This window comes from Varanus komodoensis, unplaced genomic scaffold (assembly GCF_004798865.1).
Source record: "Varanus komodoensis strain SLA01 unplaced genomic scaffold, ASM479886v1 scaffold2, whole genome shotgun sequence".
NCBI lineage: Eukaryota > Metazoa > Chordata > Lepidosauria > Squamata > Varanidae > Varanus > Varanus komodoensis.
The window spans coordinates 49,638,827-49,656,322 of record NW_025335568.1 but is presented as its reverse complement, the minus strand read 5'-3'; the positions used below and the strand labels follow the sequence as shown (position 1 = coordinate 49,656,322).

General features: G+C 41.1%; 1 protein-coding gene across 1 annotated transcript in view; it reads right to left on the bottom strand.

The window, feature by feature from the left end:
* COL28A1 (collagen type XXVIII alpha 1 chain) overlaps nucleotides 1-17,496 on the bottom strand; it is a 91,909-nt gene that overhangs the window by 41,346 nt on the left and 33,067 nt on the right. Inside the window, exons 13-16 of the mRNA XM_044428963.1 lie at nucleotides 8,753-8,821; nucleotides 7,770-7,838; nucleotides 3,042-3,110; nucleotides 16-84 (exon numbers count right to left, since the gene is read on the bottom strand). Of these exons, the coding sequence (XP_044284898.1) occupies nucleotides 16-84; nucleotides 3,042-3,110; nucleotides 7,770-7,838; nucleotides 8,753-8,821 (276 nt within the window). The remainder of the gene's footprint in view (nucleotides 1-15; nucleotides 85-3,041; nucleotides 3,111-7,769; nucleotides 7,839-8,752; nucleotides 8,822-17,496) is intronic.

Below are 17,496 nucleotides of genomic sequence, written 5' to 3'. Positions count from 1 at the left end.
ATATGCACATTGTACCTTAACTCCTTTGATGGATAGGCCTGGTGGTCCAACCGGTCCTGCTGGCCCTTCAGAACCTTTCTCACCCTGCAAATATTTGACATTAATATTTATATTAAATGTTGCTCTGTCAGTGTACTCTTAAATGCAGCATTCATGTAACAGACACAGATATGGGCAGGCTTCGTAGCAAGTTTCAGAATCATATATTGGAGGGGAAAACACTGTAGAAAAACAAGAGAGTTATCTCAAGCCACAGGGGGCTGTGAATCTTCCGGTGCATCTCTGCTAGGACAGGATGTATGTGGGAACAGGAGATAAACACTGCTTTAATTTCCACAATTAATCATTGTTATATTTTTAAACTGGTTTGTTCCTTAGAAGGTTCACATTTTTCTTCTCCCAGAAGCTGAGGGTGACTGTCTATGAAGACGTTAAGTGTCCACAGAGATTCATTAGAACATTCTTTGGTATTAGAATTTCCTAACATGGAACTGTAAATGGCATCATCTGTAAGAATGAATAGATCAGAGTGGAATGGAGATTCTTGAGAAAATCCGGTTTGAAAGCAGGAGATCAGCTGGAGCTAGCAAGGACAGGTGTGAACTTGCTAATTTCACTGCAGTTAATGAAGGAAGGTGCTTCAGACACAGTAAAGCACATGATTTTAATTGGGGTGAGCCATGGTAGATCAGGATCTATTATTGAAACTCTGGGTGGTTGGCAGTAGATCTGAATTGGAGAAAGGGAGTTAAAAACCACCACAGTCTTCTGCCATGGCTAGTCTCAGGTGTATTACTTATCACTTTCTCTCAGCGTTCATCTGTAAAATAGGAGTGCTGATAGACTGGTTTTGATGACTTACTTTTGACTCTGCTGGTCAGGTTTAGATAAGAACATAAGACCAGCCATGCAGGATCACACCAGGGGTCCATCTAGTTGGGCATTTTGTTCACACATTGGCCAAGAATCCTGGAGTGCATGGACTCTTAATCTGATGTCTATGTTCATAGAATCTGTGTTCTACAGCAGTGATGGAGAACCTTTTAGAGACCAAATGCCCAAACTGCAACCCAAAACCCACGTATTTTTCGCAGTGCCAACACTGCAATAAAACCTGAAAACTAAGGTTTTAGTTTAGAAAAAACAACTACAGCCAGTCCAAGCAAATATATATATATATCCTTGGCAGCGCACTGACTGACCATGTGAAAGCTCGGATGAGTCACGGCTAATGAGTCACGGCTTGTGACATCATCGCCTGGTGCCGCTACTCCTTTCCGAGCATGCGCATGGCCACTGTGTGCACTGTTGTCTGATGCTTGGCTGCTGGGGCAATGCTGGGGCGACTTGGCTTGTGCAATGACAGAGAGGGCTCTGCTTGCTCTGTGGCACATGACCATAGGTTTGCCTAACTCTACCATGGTGAACTCCCCTAACTCTAATATAGGGGTAAAATATCATTGAAAATACTGCTATTTTGAAAAAGCCTTCCTCGAGTAGCTTTTTCTGCACAGCTCATTATTTCTGCCCATTCTAAACACATTCCCACCATCAAAACCATGCCAGGACATGTCGTTTTTCTAAGCCTAACCCAGTGATGGTAAATCTTTTAGAGACCGAGTGCCCAAACTGCAACTCAAAACCCACTTATTTATCGCAAAGTGCCAATACTACAATAAAACCTGAAAAGTGAGGTTTTAGTTTAGAAAAAACAACTACAGCCAGTCCAAGCAAATATATATATATCCTTGGCAGCGCACTGACTGACCATGTGAAAGCTCGGATGAGTCACGGCTAGTGAGTCACGGCTTGTGACATCATTGCCTGGTGCCACTACTCCTTTCCGAGCATGCACATGGCCACTGTGTGCACTGTTGTCTGATGCTTGGCTGCTGGGGCAATGCTGGGGCGACTTGGTTTGTGTGCCCCCTGCGGCATGCATGCCATAGGCTCGCCACCACTGTTCTATAGTAACTTATGAGTAGATTCACATCTATCCCAGTGTTGGGTTCTGTCGTGAGGCCGTAACTCACGTACCAATTACTCACACAGATGCAGGCAATAAAAGCTAAAGTCCTTTATTCCAAACGACTACAAGATTTATGTGAACAACAGATAGCAGGAGCTACCGTAGATAGTACTAAGCAACACAGTTGCCCCCTCCTTTCTGACCTCTCTGAGATTTGCTACATGGATCTCAGTCTCCTTGTCCATCCCTCCCGGGGGCTGGATAAACTTCTCTCTCTTCTCCTTTCGCTTTGTCTCTCCTCTAATTGGTCTAAGGGTCAAAGTCCCCTCAGCTGGGCACTCTCCATGGCAACCAACTGCCCAGCCTGACTTCCAGGAACTTGCCCAAAAACTGCAGAGTCAGTGGTGGGGCGGGGGGAGGGTGTTTGTGTCATGGGCACCAAGTATAAAACTTCCTGCTCTGAAGCCTGCTCCTCGCTGGGGGCTCCTGGCCCTCTTTTGCATGCTAACAACTCCTCCAAGTCGTTCGGCATGACAGGTTCCTGGAATGCAGTAGAAATGGACCCTGCCCAAAGCCACCATCCTGTGTCTGAGTGTGGTTTTCATGCTTTAGCACTGTAGTTAAAGTCAAAGGTGATTCTATGGTCCTGAAGTCTCCTACCTCTGTTGTAAATGTACTCAAATGCTGTTGAGTTAGCAGTGTTTTATTTCATTTGTTTCTGACCACATAAATCTGAATTAAGTATTTGCTGTGATTAATTTCTTTTCTGAGCAATTTCTCATAACTGGAGCAATTTTATTGGCATAGGCTAATAGGCCAACTATTACCCTTCCTGAAAAACAGTTGAAACAAGGGAATTTTTTCCTTTGGTGTACAGACCTATTACATACATGCATTTAACAAGCCAACAACCCAGGAAAAACAAGATGGTGCCTATCCTAATTGATATTCAACTAAATTGATTTCAGCTGAGGAATCAATGAATATTGAGGAATCAATCCATTCCTGTAAATTCTACAAAGAACTGTAGAAGTGGGGAGGCAATCAATTTAGTAAAATGGAAAATATTTACCTTCTGTCCTGGAAGACCTTCTCCTGGTGGACCTCTTTCACCTTGCACACCTTCAGGACCACGAGGCCCCTGAGTTTGACATAAAAGCAGTGTTTAGAGTCAAAAACTGGAAATGTAAAAGTATTTAAAGAGTAGAGTAATGAAAGCTGAAATTGATCAGAGATAAGAAAGGAATTTCACAAATTACTGCTGAAAAAAGCTGCCTCCATCTGACCCTGTCCCAGGCACTGTGGGAAAAAATAGATGAGAGACAGAAAACCATGATGAACCCTGGGTTTCGATGTGGTGATGCGAAGGCCTCTGGGGCTCTCACTCCCATATGGAGCTCTCTGTACAGGCGGGAGCTGCCCGCCATTACCTTCACAGCTGTGAAATGCACTGCATGTACAGCAACACAGGTAAAATGCACTTGCCATCCTGGGGAGGGGAAGGTAGGAGCAGTTGCTGTTCCAGATGGTTTGGACTAACTCCCAGCATGCCTGACCATAGGTCCTGCAGGCCTGAGCTGATAGAAGAAGATATCTAAAATATCTGGAGCACACCTGTTCGATAAGACTGATGTAGACCATAAAACTGATGCAGCTATACTGAATATGTAAGAATATAAGAGCCATGTTGGATCCACCCAAAGGTCCATCTGATCCAATATTCTGTTCACACAGTGGACAACCACCTGCCCTTGGGAAGACTGCAAGTAGGACATGAATGCCACCTCACCCTCCCACCCATGTTCCCCAGCCACTGATATGCAAAAGCATACTGCTTCTGATACTGGAGTAGCTTATAGCCATCCAGACTAGCAGCCATGAACAGTCTCCATAAATTTGACCAATCCTCATTTAAAGCCATTCAAACTGGTGGCTATAACTTCATCTTGAATTCCACTTTTAGTGATGCACTGCGTAAAGTACACTCCATCATAACATGAGATAATAAGAATGCTAATAAAATAAACACCCATCAAAAGAATTCTGCAAGTGGTATTTATGATACAAGATTGCTCATAAGTGGTTCTTTCTCTTGCATGTACACACTTGCACACTCACACATGTGCAAGCATATTATCCAAATAAACTACACCTACAGCCAACCTCATAGTAACATGTTGTTGTTGTTGTTAGTCGTGAAGTCGTGTCCGACCCATCGCGACCCCATGGACAACATTCCTCCAGGCCCCTGCTGTCCTCCACCATCTCCCGGAGTCCACCCAAGCTCACACCAACTGCTTCAGTGACTTCATCTAGCCACCTCATTCTCTGCCGTCCCCTTCTTCTTTTGCCATCTATTATTCCCAGAATTAGGCTCTTCTCCAGAGAGTACTTCCTTCTCATTAGGTGGCCAAAGTATTTGAGTTTCATCTTCAGTATCTGGCCTTCTAAAGAGCAGTCAGGGTTGATCTCTTCTAGGACTCATGGGTTTGATCACCTTGCAGTCCAAGGGACTTGCAGGAGTCTCCTCCAGCACCACAATTCAAAGGCCTCAATCCTTTGGCGCTCAGCCTTCCTTATGGTCCAACTTTCACAGCCATACATTGCAACTGGGAAATCCATAGCCTTGACTATACACACTTTTGTTGGCAGGGTGATGTCTCTGCTTTTTAGTATGCTGTCTAGATTTGCGATAACTTTCCTCCACTGGAGCAAGCATCTTTTAATTCCTTGGCTGCAGTCCTTGTCTGCGGCAATCTTGGAGCCCAGGAAAATAAAATCTGTCACTACCTCCATTTCTTCCCTATCTATTTGCCAGGAAGTGAGAGGACCGGATGCCATGATCTTAGTTTTCTTAATGTTGAGTTTCAAGCCAACTTTTGCGCTCTCCTCCTTCACCTGCATCAAGAGGCTCCTTAGTTCTTCTTCACTTTCTGCTATTAGAGTGGTATCATCTGCATATCCAAGGTTGTTGATATTTCTCCCAGCAATCTTAATTCCAACTGGTGATTCATCTAGCCCCATCTTTCTCATAATGTGCTCAGGGCGACAGTATACAGCCTTGCCGAACTCCTTTCTCATTTTTGAACCAATCAGTGGTTTCGTGTCCAGTTCTCACTATTGCTTCTTGACCCACACAGAGGTTTCTCAAGAGACAAATAAGATGGTCTGGTACTCCCATCTCTTTAAGAACTTGCCACAATTTGTTGCGATCCACACAATCAAAGGCTTTAGCATAGTCAATGAAGCAGAAGTAGATGTTTTTCTGGAACTCCCTAGCTTTAGCCATGATCCAGCGTATGTTGGCAATTTGATCTCTACTTCCTTTCTCTCTTCGAAATCCTGCCTGTACTTCTGGTAGTTCTCAGTCCACATACTGCTGGAGCGTAGCTTGTAGGATTTTGAGCATAACTTTGCTAGCATGTGAAATGAGTGCAATGGTGTGGTAGTTTGAACATTCTTTGGCATTGCCCTTCTTTGGGATCGGAATGTAAACTGACCTTTTCCAATCCTGTGGCCACTGTTGAGTTTTCCAAATTTGATGGCATATTGAGTTTAGCACTTTTACTGCATCATCTTTTAGGATTTTGAATAGCTCAGCTGGAATACTGTCTCCTCCACTAGCTTTGTTGTTGCTCAGACTTCCTAAGGCCCATTTGACTACATGTTCCAGGATGTCTGGCTCGAGGTCAGTGACCACCCCATCATGGTTATCAGGGACATTAAGCTCTTTCTTGTATAGTTCTTCTGTGTAATCTTGCCACCTCTTCTTAATCTCTTCTGCCTCTGTTAGGTCCCTGCCATTTTGGTCCTTTATCATGCCCATCTTTGCATGAAATGTTCCCTTCATATCTCCAATTTTCTTGAAGAGATCTCTGGTCCTCCCTATTCTATTGTTTTCTTCTATTTCTTTGCACTGTTCATTTAAGAAGGCATTCTCATCTCTTCTAGCTGTTCTCTGGAATTCTGCAATTGTTTGTATCTTTCTCTCTTGCCTTTGCTTCCCTTCTTTCCTCAGCTATTTGTAAAGCTTCCTCAGACAGCCATTTTGCTTTCTTGCATTTTTTTTTCTTTGGGATGGTTTTAGTTGCTGCCTCTTGTACAATGTTGCAAACCTCCACCCATAGTTCTTCAGGCACTCTGTCTATCAGATCTAATTCCTTAAATCTATTTGTCACCTCTACTGTATATTCATCAGGGATATGATTTAGGTCATACCTGAGAGGCCTAGTGCTTTTTCCTACTTTCTTCAACTTAAGCCTAAATTTTGCAACCAGAAGCTCATGATCTGAGCCACAGCCAGCTCCTGGTCTAGTTTTTACTGACTCTATGGAGCTTCTCCATCTTTGGCAGCAGAACACATAGTCAATCTGATTTCTGTGTAGACCATCTTGTGATGTCCATGTAGAGTCGTCTCTTGGGTTGTTGGAAAAGAGTGTTTGCTATGACCATCGTATTCTCTTGACAAAATTCTATCAGCCTGTGCCCTGCTTCATTTTGTACTCCAAGGCCAAACTTGCCTGTTATTCCGGTTATCCTTAGGCTTCCTACTTTAGCATTCCAATCCCCCATGATGATAAGGACATCATTTTTGGAGTTAATTCTAGAAGATGTTGTAGGCCTTCATAGAACTGATCAACTTCAGCCTCTTCAGCACCAGTGGTTGGGGCATAGACTTGGACTATTGTGATGTTGAATGGTTTGCCTTGGATTCGAACTGAGATCATTCTGTCATTTTGGAGATTGTATCCCAGTACTGCTTTTCCTACTCTTTTATTGACTATGAAGGCTACTCCATTTCTTCTGAGGGATTCTTGCCCGCAATTGTATACCTGATGGTCATCTGAATTAAATTCACCCATTCCTGTCCATTTTAGTTCACTGATTCCTACAATGTTGATGTTCAGTCTTGTCATCTCTTGTTTGACCACATCCAGCTTGCCTTGATTCATGGATCTTACATTCCAGGTTCCTATGGAGTATAGATCTTTGCAGCATCAGACTCTCCTCTCACCACCAGATACATCAGCAACTGAGTGTCCTTTCAGCTTTGACCCAGTCGCTTCATTCTTTCTGGTGCTACTAGTACTAGCCCTCTGCTCTTCCCCAGTAGCATATTGGACACCTTCCGACCTGAGGGGCTCATCTTCCGGCGTCATATCTTTTTGCCTTTTAGTACTGTCCATGGGGTTTTCATGGCAAAGATCCTGGAGTGGGTTGCCATTTCCTTCTCCAGTGGATCACGTTTTGTCAGAGCTCTCTGCTATGACCTGTCCGTCTTGGGTGGCCCTGGACAGCATAGCTCACAGCTTCATTGAGGTACACAAGCCCCTTCGCCACAACAAGTCAGTGATCCATGAAGGAGTAATAACATGTACACAAAAGTGAACTTTCAGAGTACCACTTGGGCACCTTGGAGGAAAGATGGGGAATAAAATAAATAAAAATTCCAATGGATTGGGCAATTTGTTTCCAGCTAGCTTGCAAATACTTCAGTAATAGCACAGATATTATTTTTAACTGCTCATCTCCGAATGATCTCTTAAATATCTTGACATATCTTTCACTTGCAGAAGACAGAATCTTTTCAGTTTACATTTGTTCTTATTGTTACTAGGTGTTACTTCCTTGGTTATACGATGATCACTTGTCTCTAAAGATTTGCAATCCAGCCACCAAGCTGTAGATGTTCAGCTGGTGCAGAATGAATCAACAAACACTGCTACCATTTTTCAACCAAACACATTTATTATAAAAACTTAGTATAGAATCCCTTCCAGAACTTGATAAATGTACTTGCCATTAAGCCTGGCTCACCAATTCCAATTGGTCCTGGAAGCCCAATTCTGCCATCTTGACCTCTGTCACCCTTGTGAAATAAAATTGAAAAATAAGAGCAATGTTTATAACCATCTAAGCATATTTTCTAAAAAAATACATAATGCTGCTTCATAATACGTATAATTAAGGTTATACCATCTTAATTAGGAACAGTTAATGTGAAATAAAATTTAGGCTACGATCCTGTAAGGATGGACATAAAGGCTTGCACTACATATTCTTTTAGATGGGTCTCATTATTTACTTTAATTACTTGAACCAGACTTTGACCTGTCCAATGTGCCTTCATAAAGAAATAAGAGATGCTCACATGTTCACCTTTCCACATCCCAACAACTTTTAATCTGACTCACATGCAGACAGTACTGAGAATAAGACAACATAATCACATATGTTGTCATTCTGTTTGGTACACATTGTAGCAAACAAAGAACTGAAAATGCCAAAGAACAGATATTATCTATACTGGTTTGCCTTAGGAAGCAATGGACTGATGCAAGTTTGGAGTCTTACCGAAAGTTTGTGGAAATCAGGGTAACTGCAGAAGGATCTGCTTTAATTTATAGCAATGCAGATGTTTATAGACAAAAATCCTACATGAATGCCTTATTTGGGCCATCATATTTGTCCTGTATGGGCCAAGGTACTTTCCCCTTCCTCCAGTCACCTTTTGCACCAATACACAAAATGGCATCTTTGTGCTATTGTGCGCCATGGGATATGTACCATCCTGCTTCATGATTTTGGCTAAGGGAAATAATAAGGGAAATTATTTCTACAAATAATGCTTCTTGTAGCCAAGCTATTTTAGCATTTCTCCAAACATTTTTGGTGTATCTTTATTTCAGAAAGTAGTATGCAAATAAGCCATATACATCAAAATAACCATAAATGAGCTGTGCAAACATCAACATGATTCTTAAGGTAGATCCTGTGCATTACCTTAGGTCCTGGATAACCAATTCCAGGGACTCCAGCAGGGCCATAAGGACCCGATGGGCCGGGCTCCCCCTTTAAGAAACATACACAGAGAGAAACAAATTAATGAATAGTTGGTGTAGTGGTAAAATACAGTAATTCGTTACTGGTGAACATGAAATCTTAAGAAATGAGATCAGGAACCATAATCCAGGTTGCTAGCTCAAATGTTTACAAACTCATCTACAAAGTTAGTGAAGTAACGCAGAAACTGGTTCACAAAAATCACATAATTTCCTTTGCAAATATAAATTGTGTTCCCTTATAGCTGTATTAGATCTTCAGTTCCTAGCTGTATTTTTATTCAGTATTAAGTTGGATATTTGATATATGAAGTCCTTCATAATCACTGCTATATTAGCCCAAGGGTTTATCTAGTCTAGCATACTGTTTGCACAGTGGCCAACCAGCTGCCCAAGTACTTTTTGTGTGTGGAAAAGCTCTTTTTCCTGTCCTGTATTAGGGTTCTAATTCATGAGTTATCCTTAAGTGACTCCACTGAATATCAAAAATAGCAGGTGTTCTGACAACAGTCTCATTTTCCCATTCCAGGAAATATTTCCCTTCTTAGTGGGACATTTCTGAATGAAAATTCCAGTTGTATATTTATTTTCCATGTGGCAATTAAAGAGCACAGGGACTAAATGTGTGGTTTTAGTGTTGCCAAAAGTTACAATCACACATATATGCTTTCACACACATGTGTATGTGTGTGCACGCACACATAGATTACCTTTCCTGAAGTTTGTGTTCAGTTCAACAGGCAGGAACAGAGAAAACATTTTGAAACAATTTGGGTTTTCCTGCTTCAAATGCTATCATCGAGATTATGAGACTTTGCTAGTAGGCGGCATATAAATGGAAGTATAAATAAATAAAGAGGATGCATCAAATTTCTCTTTAAAAATCAGTTTCTTTACTATTTGCTCAAAATGTATAGCAAAACCTTTTCAGGATTAAGCATTCTGCTGATGTAAGCACATGCTAAATTCTTCCCTTCAAAGAAATTAAGGCACATTTGTATGCGTGTTTAGGCATGTGCAGGATTGCACCCACAGGATGCAACCCTATCAGGATGGCCAGAAACCCCCATACTCTGAGGCTTTGAGTCACATAATGCTGAATGAGGATGGGAGACAATCCTGGCCTCCTTTTCCTCCCATCCTTCATTATGAAGTTGGGATGCTGTCTCAGACCTTACATCTGGGCATCCAAATGATCCTATGGTCCTTCAGATGCTGTCTTGAGACCCAAGGCTTGCTCCATTAACCCTTACTTCCAGGTAAACCAATACAAGTGATCCAGTGAAGTAAGTCCCACAGTTTTATACACAATTTCTTAGAAGCAGGTTCATAGAACTATTTCCCCACAAGTGTGCCTTTTCTGGCATTGCAGCCATAGCAGGTTTTTGTGAAATACTAGTCTCTCAATTCTTTCAAATTAGAATAGACCTCTGTATTTCCATCAACTTTCTTAGCTAATAATGTAATACTATGTACAGTTACCTGTAAGTAAGCAAACCCCATGAATTACACTGGGGCTTATTTCTGAGTAAATATATATTGGTAAAACCTCCTATGAAGACATAGGAGATTTTCAAATATCTGTTAACTTTAGCTGAGAATGTTAATGCTTTGATGTTAATCATCAACAAGACATCCTTTTTCCCATCAACAGGAAAAGAAGAAAAGCCAAAAATAACATGAAAGTCTATGCTTTCTAATTATCTTGGCAGAGCTTCTGCAAGGGTAGGATTCACAAAGGAAAACACAACAAATAGAAGAAGATATTGTATTTAGATTTTTCTCATTCAGTAAATGATGCCCAATTCCAAAAGCATCCATTTCCAACAGCTAAAGGAAAAGTAATGGTGATAGTTGCAATAATACAGAACTGCAAGAAAGGGCCATTCCCATCCTCCTTTTACTGGAAGATGGAAAGGGTTGTACCCGGGACCTTTTGAATGCAGCAGAGCAATTCTGACTTTGAACTAAGGACACACCCCAGTTTTATGAATTGATACTAGAGGAAAATATTCACTTTTAGACTACAAGATGGAGCATCCCTATCCCATAATACTTGAACCCATGAAGATTACTGGTATTCCTTCACCTGACAGAAACTTCAACTATGGCATTCACTTCCATGCAGTGATGGCCACCAGTCTGATACCTTTAAAAGGAGATTGGACACATTCATGGAGGAGAAAGCTATCAATGGTTACTGGTCACAGTGCCTCTGTGCTACTTCCAGTATCAGAGACATCGTGCCTATTTATACCAGTTGCTGGGGAACTGGGACAGGAAGGTAGTGCTGCACACATATCCTGATTGTGGGATCCTGTGGGCAACTGGTTTATCATTGTGACAGAGTGCTTTGGTCTGCTGGTCTGATCCATCCAGCTGGATGGTCTGATCCAGCATGGCTCTTCTTATTTTCTTAAGGGTAAGGATTATCTACTGTCAGAGAGGTCCAGCACCTAAATTTCTGAAAGCACTGTGACTGAAAAGAGGTTAAGTCTAGACCACCAATTCATGCCAATACACAGCATGCAGCCATGTCTGAGAGCCAAGAGACACATCATGCTAACCAGTTGGATCATCCAAAATTATCTGAAGTGGAGACACAGAGGATTTGCTACCAATCGTGCAGTCCAAGAGGAAGAGAGGCACACTGCTTCCCCTTTGAGTGTGGATGGCGTCCCACTTGAGGAATGATTTCATTATTATGGTTAAAAAGGTAGAGTTCATATGTACCTTCCTGACTTTTCATGCCCAAATCTGGTGAATGAAAATATAGTTTTTAGGAGTGGAGGATCTGAGGATCCTGCTAGGCTCTTAAAGGATCCAGGGGCTAGATTCTTTAAGATTCTTTATTCACTAGATTCTTTATTCACAAATCTGAATATAATCTGCCAACAGTGGATTTAAATCTATGCATTTAAATTAAATAATAATGAGGACTAATTTACATTTCACAGGAGGCAATCAGATTCTTCTTATCTAAATAGTCTCAAATAAAATCAAGTCTTCAATTAATGTGCAGTCTGGCCCAAATCACTCAAAACAGTGGGAAAAATCTTTTTGTTTTTCTATGTTTTGATTTTGATGCAGAGGAAGTGGGGGGTGGCAGCAAAGAGAATGAGAGGGAAATTATCAAGCTGTCCTTCCCAAGCTGCAAATATTCTTGAAAATTGCCTTCTGCAAGGCAAATAAACTGAGAGAGAGAGAGAATAAACACCTTGCATTGGCATCAGTGGACAATCAGGGCTCTGTATAATAGATCAAGGTTCCTGGGGAATTGGTCCTGGACAATGTTTCTGACTAGAACTATAAAGCCAAGTAAACTGCACATTAGTTTGGCAGCTTTTCTGCAAAGCTTGTTTTCTTCCTTCCAAGTATTCCCTTCTAATCACCTATACAAGGCATCATCCAGAATGTTTAACACATTAGAACATTTCCTGGCTTAAAACATGTATTGTTGCTTAATCTGGAGGTGTATGTTCATGCATATGTGCCCAAACAGAACATAAAATAGCCAGCCCATGAAGATCAAATAATGTTTTGGATTTTTTTTCTTAGCTGCGTAAAATGCACTTAATGAGTTCCTTTCAAGTAACTCCTGGATTTTTACCAGATTTTCAACCACTGCTAATGCAGTTAATATATGTGCAGCTACGGAATTTTCCTGCATTGAGTTTGAAAGATGACAGCTGTGATGCCATTTCACTCTGTAATGTATCTAGATATGGTTCTTTCCGAAGCTCAGTGTGGGACACCAAGTTAAACCATCCCTCTCTGAAGGCTGTCCAGTTGCATCTTGAATGCCTCTAGTATGGGACAGCTCTCCCTTGGTCAATGGTACTGTTGTCATACTGTTCTAATAGTCAGGAATTTTTTCCTGTTATCTAGCTGGAATCTGGCTTCTTCTAACTTAAGCCCATTATCCCATGACATGCACTCTGAGATAATAGAGAAGAAATCCTCCTTCAAGTACTTGCAGAGTGCTATCATATCTCCCCTCAGTCTTCTATTCTAGAAGCTGAACATGCCCAGTTCTTTCTATCTTTCTCATAGGACTTTGTTTCCAGTCCCTGGATCATCCTTGTTGTCCTCCTCCAAACCACTCCCAGCTCGTCTGCATCTTTCTTAAACTATCATGCCCAGAACTGGACACAGTACTCCAGCTAAGGCTGAACCAGTGCTAAGGAAAGGAGAACAAGCACTTCATAGGATTTGGAAGAGCTATTTCTATTAATGCTGTTCAAAATAGCATTTCCATTTTCGCTGCCACATCATATTGCTGGCTCATATTCAGCTTGTGACCGACAACAGTTCCAAATCCTTCTCATGTGCAGCATTGTTGAACCAAGTATTCCCTATCTTATAATGATGCATTTGATTTATTTTTGGCTTATTTATAAATGCAGAACTTGGCATTTGTCCCAATTGTATTACATCTTGTTGTTTTCAATCCAGTGCTCCAATCTATACAGATCACCTAGAATCCTATTTCTGTCTTCCAAAGTATTAGCTATCCCACCTAGGTGTTTGTCATCTGCAAATTTGATAATCATTCTCTGCACTTCCTCATCCAAATCAATAAAAATGTTGAAAATCACTGGGCGCAGGACTGAAGCCTATGGTACCCCACTTGTTCCCTCTCCCCAGTTTAGAAAGTGCCATTGATGGGTACTTTTTTAGTCTGACTGTGTAGCCAGCTTGTGGATCCACCAATCAGTTCAGTTAGCCCACTTTTAGGATATCAGGATAAGAAGGGACACTTTGTCAAAAGCTTTGCTGAAGTCAAGCTAGATTATGCCCACAGCATTCCCACAGTCCATCAGGGAAATTACCCAATCAAAAAATGAAATCAGATTAGTCTAGCAGGATTTGTTCTTGACAAATCCATATCAGCTTCTAGTAATCACTGCATTGTTTTCCAGGCATTTGCAGACTGCTTTGTAATCTGCTTCAGAATTGATTGATGTCAGACGGACTGATCTGTACTTCCCAGCTTCTTCTTTAATTCCTTACTTGAAGATAGGGACAATATTAGCCCTTCTCCAGTCAGCTGACACTTCCCCTGTCCTCCATGATTTCTCAATGATAGTAGACAGTGGTCTGAGAGTTCTTCCACCAGCTCTATGACTCTAGGATGGAGTTCATTGGGCCCTGGAGATTTGAACTCATTCAACCCAATTAAATGATCATTGCCCATTTGCCTACGAACTGCCATCTTGCTCCTTCAGCTTGTACTTGCCCTCCATCAGGAAGGCCATCGATCTTGATTAATAAATTTTATAATAGGGATAAAAAAGTGAGGATAAATTTTAAAAGTTGGTATAGATCACAAAAAATAGGGGAATTGGGTATCCCTAAAGTAAAGTTATATTATATAGAAAATCAAATGAGACATATACTGGACATTATATTAGTACCCCACAAAGTAATATGGCTAAAACTAGATTTTTTTCAATTAAAAGGATCCTTGATAGATTTTTTAAAATATGATAAAATATTATTTAAAAGGTAGAAAACCCATTCCTTAAAAATACACTACACATTTAGAATAAGTATAAAGAAAAATTATGACAACAATCTAACCATTATGTCCAATTATAGAATTAGAATGGTTTTCATTAAAGTCATGGATTACCCTTGTAGATTGCTAATGTTTAAAAAAACCATGTCTGTTAGTGTGAGTTCAGAAAACACACTAACCCACATTTCAACAACCTATGGTTCAGCAACAACCCACACTCAAACCATACAGTGCTGCCACTCAAGGCATCTGTCTGAAACCTCACACTTCCTATTATCCAGTCCTGATCATCACCCATTCAACAAAAATTCAAATTCATTAATGTGATGAAAGCATTCATGAAATGTGTAGCTCAGCCATGCACTGCAGCATAGGATCTAATGGATTCAGAAATAGAACTATCCCTGGCAAGGCTTGTATTTGATTCCTGTGGATATAATGAGGCACCACAGTACGTACCGGACCCTTTAGATCAGGATATGTGCCCACAAAACTTTATGACGTTCAGGAACAGAGCTCCCCTCTGCATATAGTGGAGGCTGGTGACTCCAATGTCAGCAGGGCTACATAGCCATTCAGAACTTTAACGGAGCTATCCATGGTGCTGACACCTATCCCCAAAGTAGGCTCAATACCATGGACTCGTGCTTAAAATTCAGAGTAAAATCCATGCTGAATCACCTTTCCATAAACCTATTACTCAAGTAATATTTTTTTTTCCTTTCCCCTTTTACGTGCTGATCTCCTACTAGTCTCTGCACCGCAACACAGAAAGAAAGATGGTCAGATGGACAGATGGATGGGCAGGAAGGCAGGCAGGCAAAAAGCCAAGATTGAGTACAGCACCCATTCAAATATGGTGTTTCAACATTAGGATGTAAATTGCCAGGTGGTATGGAGCAGGGAAGGGCTTTTTCCTGAGAATTTTGTGGTCCTGGAGTCAGGTACAAACTAGTGCTTTGGGAAGGTGAACTTAAAATTAGGAAAGGTTGTGCTTTCAGTAGCAGAACTTGAGTTCCAACATAAACCTTTCTAAACACAAAGACCTTTCTTTCCAGCCTTCCTTCAACCTTCCTTGATTTCAGCAGCCTACTTTTGGAAGGGTAAGCAGCTTTATTTATTTATTTATTTACTACCTTCAAGCTGTTGGGAATCAGAAACCTTTGCTGATCCACTGTAAATCACTGGGGTACCTCATGATTGAGCTCAACCTACTTTCTGGTCTCCTGAGTAAAAAATATCTAATTTAAAGGCATAATTCTATGCATGTTTAGATAGAAAAAATTCATACAACTCCCAGCATCCCCATGATGGCTAAGGGATGCTGGGAGCTGAAGGACCTTTTGTTGTCTAAACATGCATGGGATTGCACATGAAATTGCTTAGCCAAATTTATTTTTACCCAAAATATCAATTTTCTGGACCATGGTTCCAGGACAGTCTGATTGTCCACATGCCTCTGGTTCATGAAAATTGAATTCTCTTTTTTACCAGCTTATGTCTTCACAGAGTCACCAAAAGGAAAAGAAAAGAAAAGAAAAGAAAAGAAAAGAAAAGAAAAGAAGCACCCCCCTCAACCTCCCCCTCCCCCGAGTGGGGCAGTGGTAACTGTGTTCTATGTTTGTGCCTCAGCAACAGAGCAACTGAAACCTCTTCCAGAGCAACTGAATTGTTCCACTGGCATTATCTTGAGAACAGAAGTATTATTATTTATGCACTTGGAAAGAGACTTCGCCATATAAATAACTACTAGACTCTGAATTCATTCCTAAGTGTCTGGAAACTTGATTTTTTTTTTTAAAAAAAAAGTAGCTGAATGATCTTTCTGTAAAGATAACAGAATTTTGGAGAGGTTGCTAAGTATCTGTCTGCCATACTGCCTACATGAAAAAGGCACTGGCATTTACTAGCTGAATGGCTATTTATTGAGCTGTAAACAGCCATTCATTTTACTGGGTAACTTCATAAGTTCATTCACTCAAATTTAAAGGGTGTAGAGATGCAGACTTCACTTTGGAAGCTGCTAATTAAAACAGATGGCTTCTGTATCATTGTATAGTTTTGAAGATCAAGAGTAAACAATGAGGTTGTATGAATATAAATAAATGCTTGCCAAGTCTTTACTAAGGACGAACATGTATTAGGCACAAAGAGTCTGGCTTCAGAGCCAAACTTACATTACAAACACAGAAAGAACAAAATCTGGCTTCACTTCTTAGCTGACCAATTCATTCATTAAAACTGTACAGATGTATTCTATAAGGGCTCTCCAGAGTAGTCTGCAAAAAATGTGGCTCGGGCTATGATTATTTGTAGTCCTCTTTTTAATCATAGGTTTAAACCTGAATAATGAAAGGAATTATCCCAAAGCCCCTAGATATTATCTAAGGAGTCATGGAATAGTTTGGATTCCCTGCTCCAAATGCAGGGACAGGCTTGACCTCAGAGTCTTGATTTCTGCTCCCGTACCCCCACACAGCTGGTGAGAAAAGAACCACACCAGCTGTTTTCTGAGATTAGGAAAGGGGGTATTTGTGGGGGCAGAACAGGAGACTGGGGATGCCTCAGTGCAATGTCTCCTGAAGCCACCTCAGTTTCCTTTGCTCCCCATCTGAAATACTATTGCTAGATGTTCAAAAACAGCCATCTCAAAAAAATGCAGAGTGGGAGCAGCAGGGCAGCTGAACGCTTGTGAGCTGCCAAGCTGGGAATCCATGAGCATTCTGATAGGACTGCATCCTAAGTTATATTACTGTACCCTGTGGTGCATCATGGTACTTGTAGTCCTTAAAACCACACCCCAAAACAGAATCTAAAAATTCAAGTGGCTCTGTAAATTGTGCATTATACTTGTGCATGGTTGTTCTTTTACGGGGGGGGGGGGGAGGTTGCAAAGGAAATGGCTCTTAATTACCCATTCAAAAGCAAGCCACCCCAACATACTTTGCATTGCAACAGGAAAAGTTTTTAGCAAGGTATTGCTGCTGGGAAAACTCATTTCTCTCTAGCCATGAAGAATGTTGCTATACTCTGTGGGGACAAGGTAGCTAAGTGAGGTGGCCAATGAAGACATTGCCCCTCCTAATCGAAAAGACCTGGTGCCTCAAGCTGGTGAACCCTGGCTTCACTATGCCATGGATTGTGCTCCCTGCTGATTATGAAGA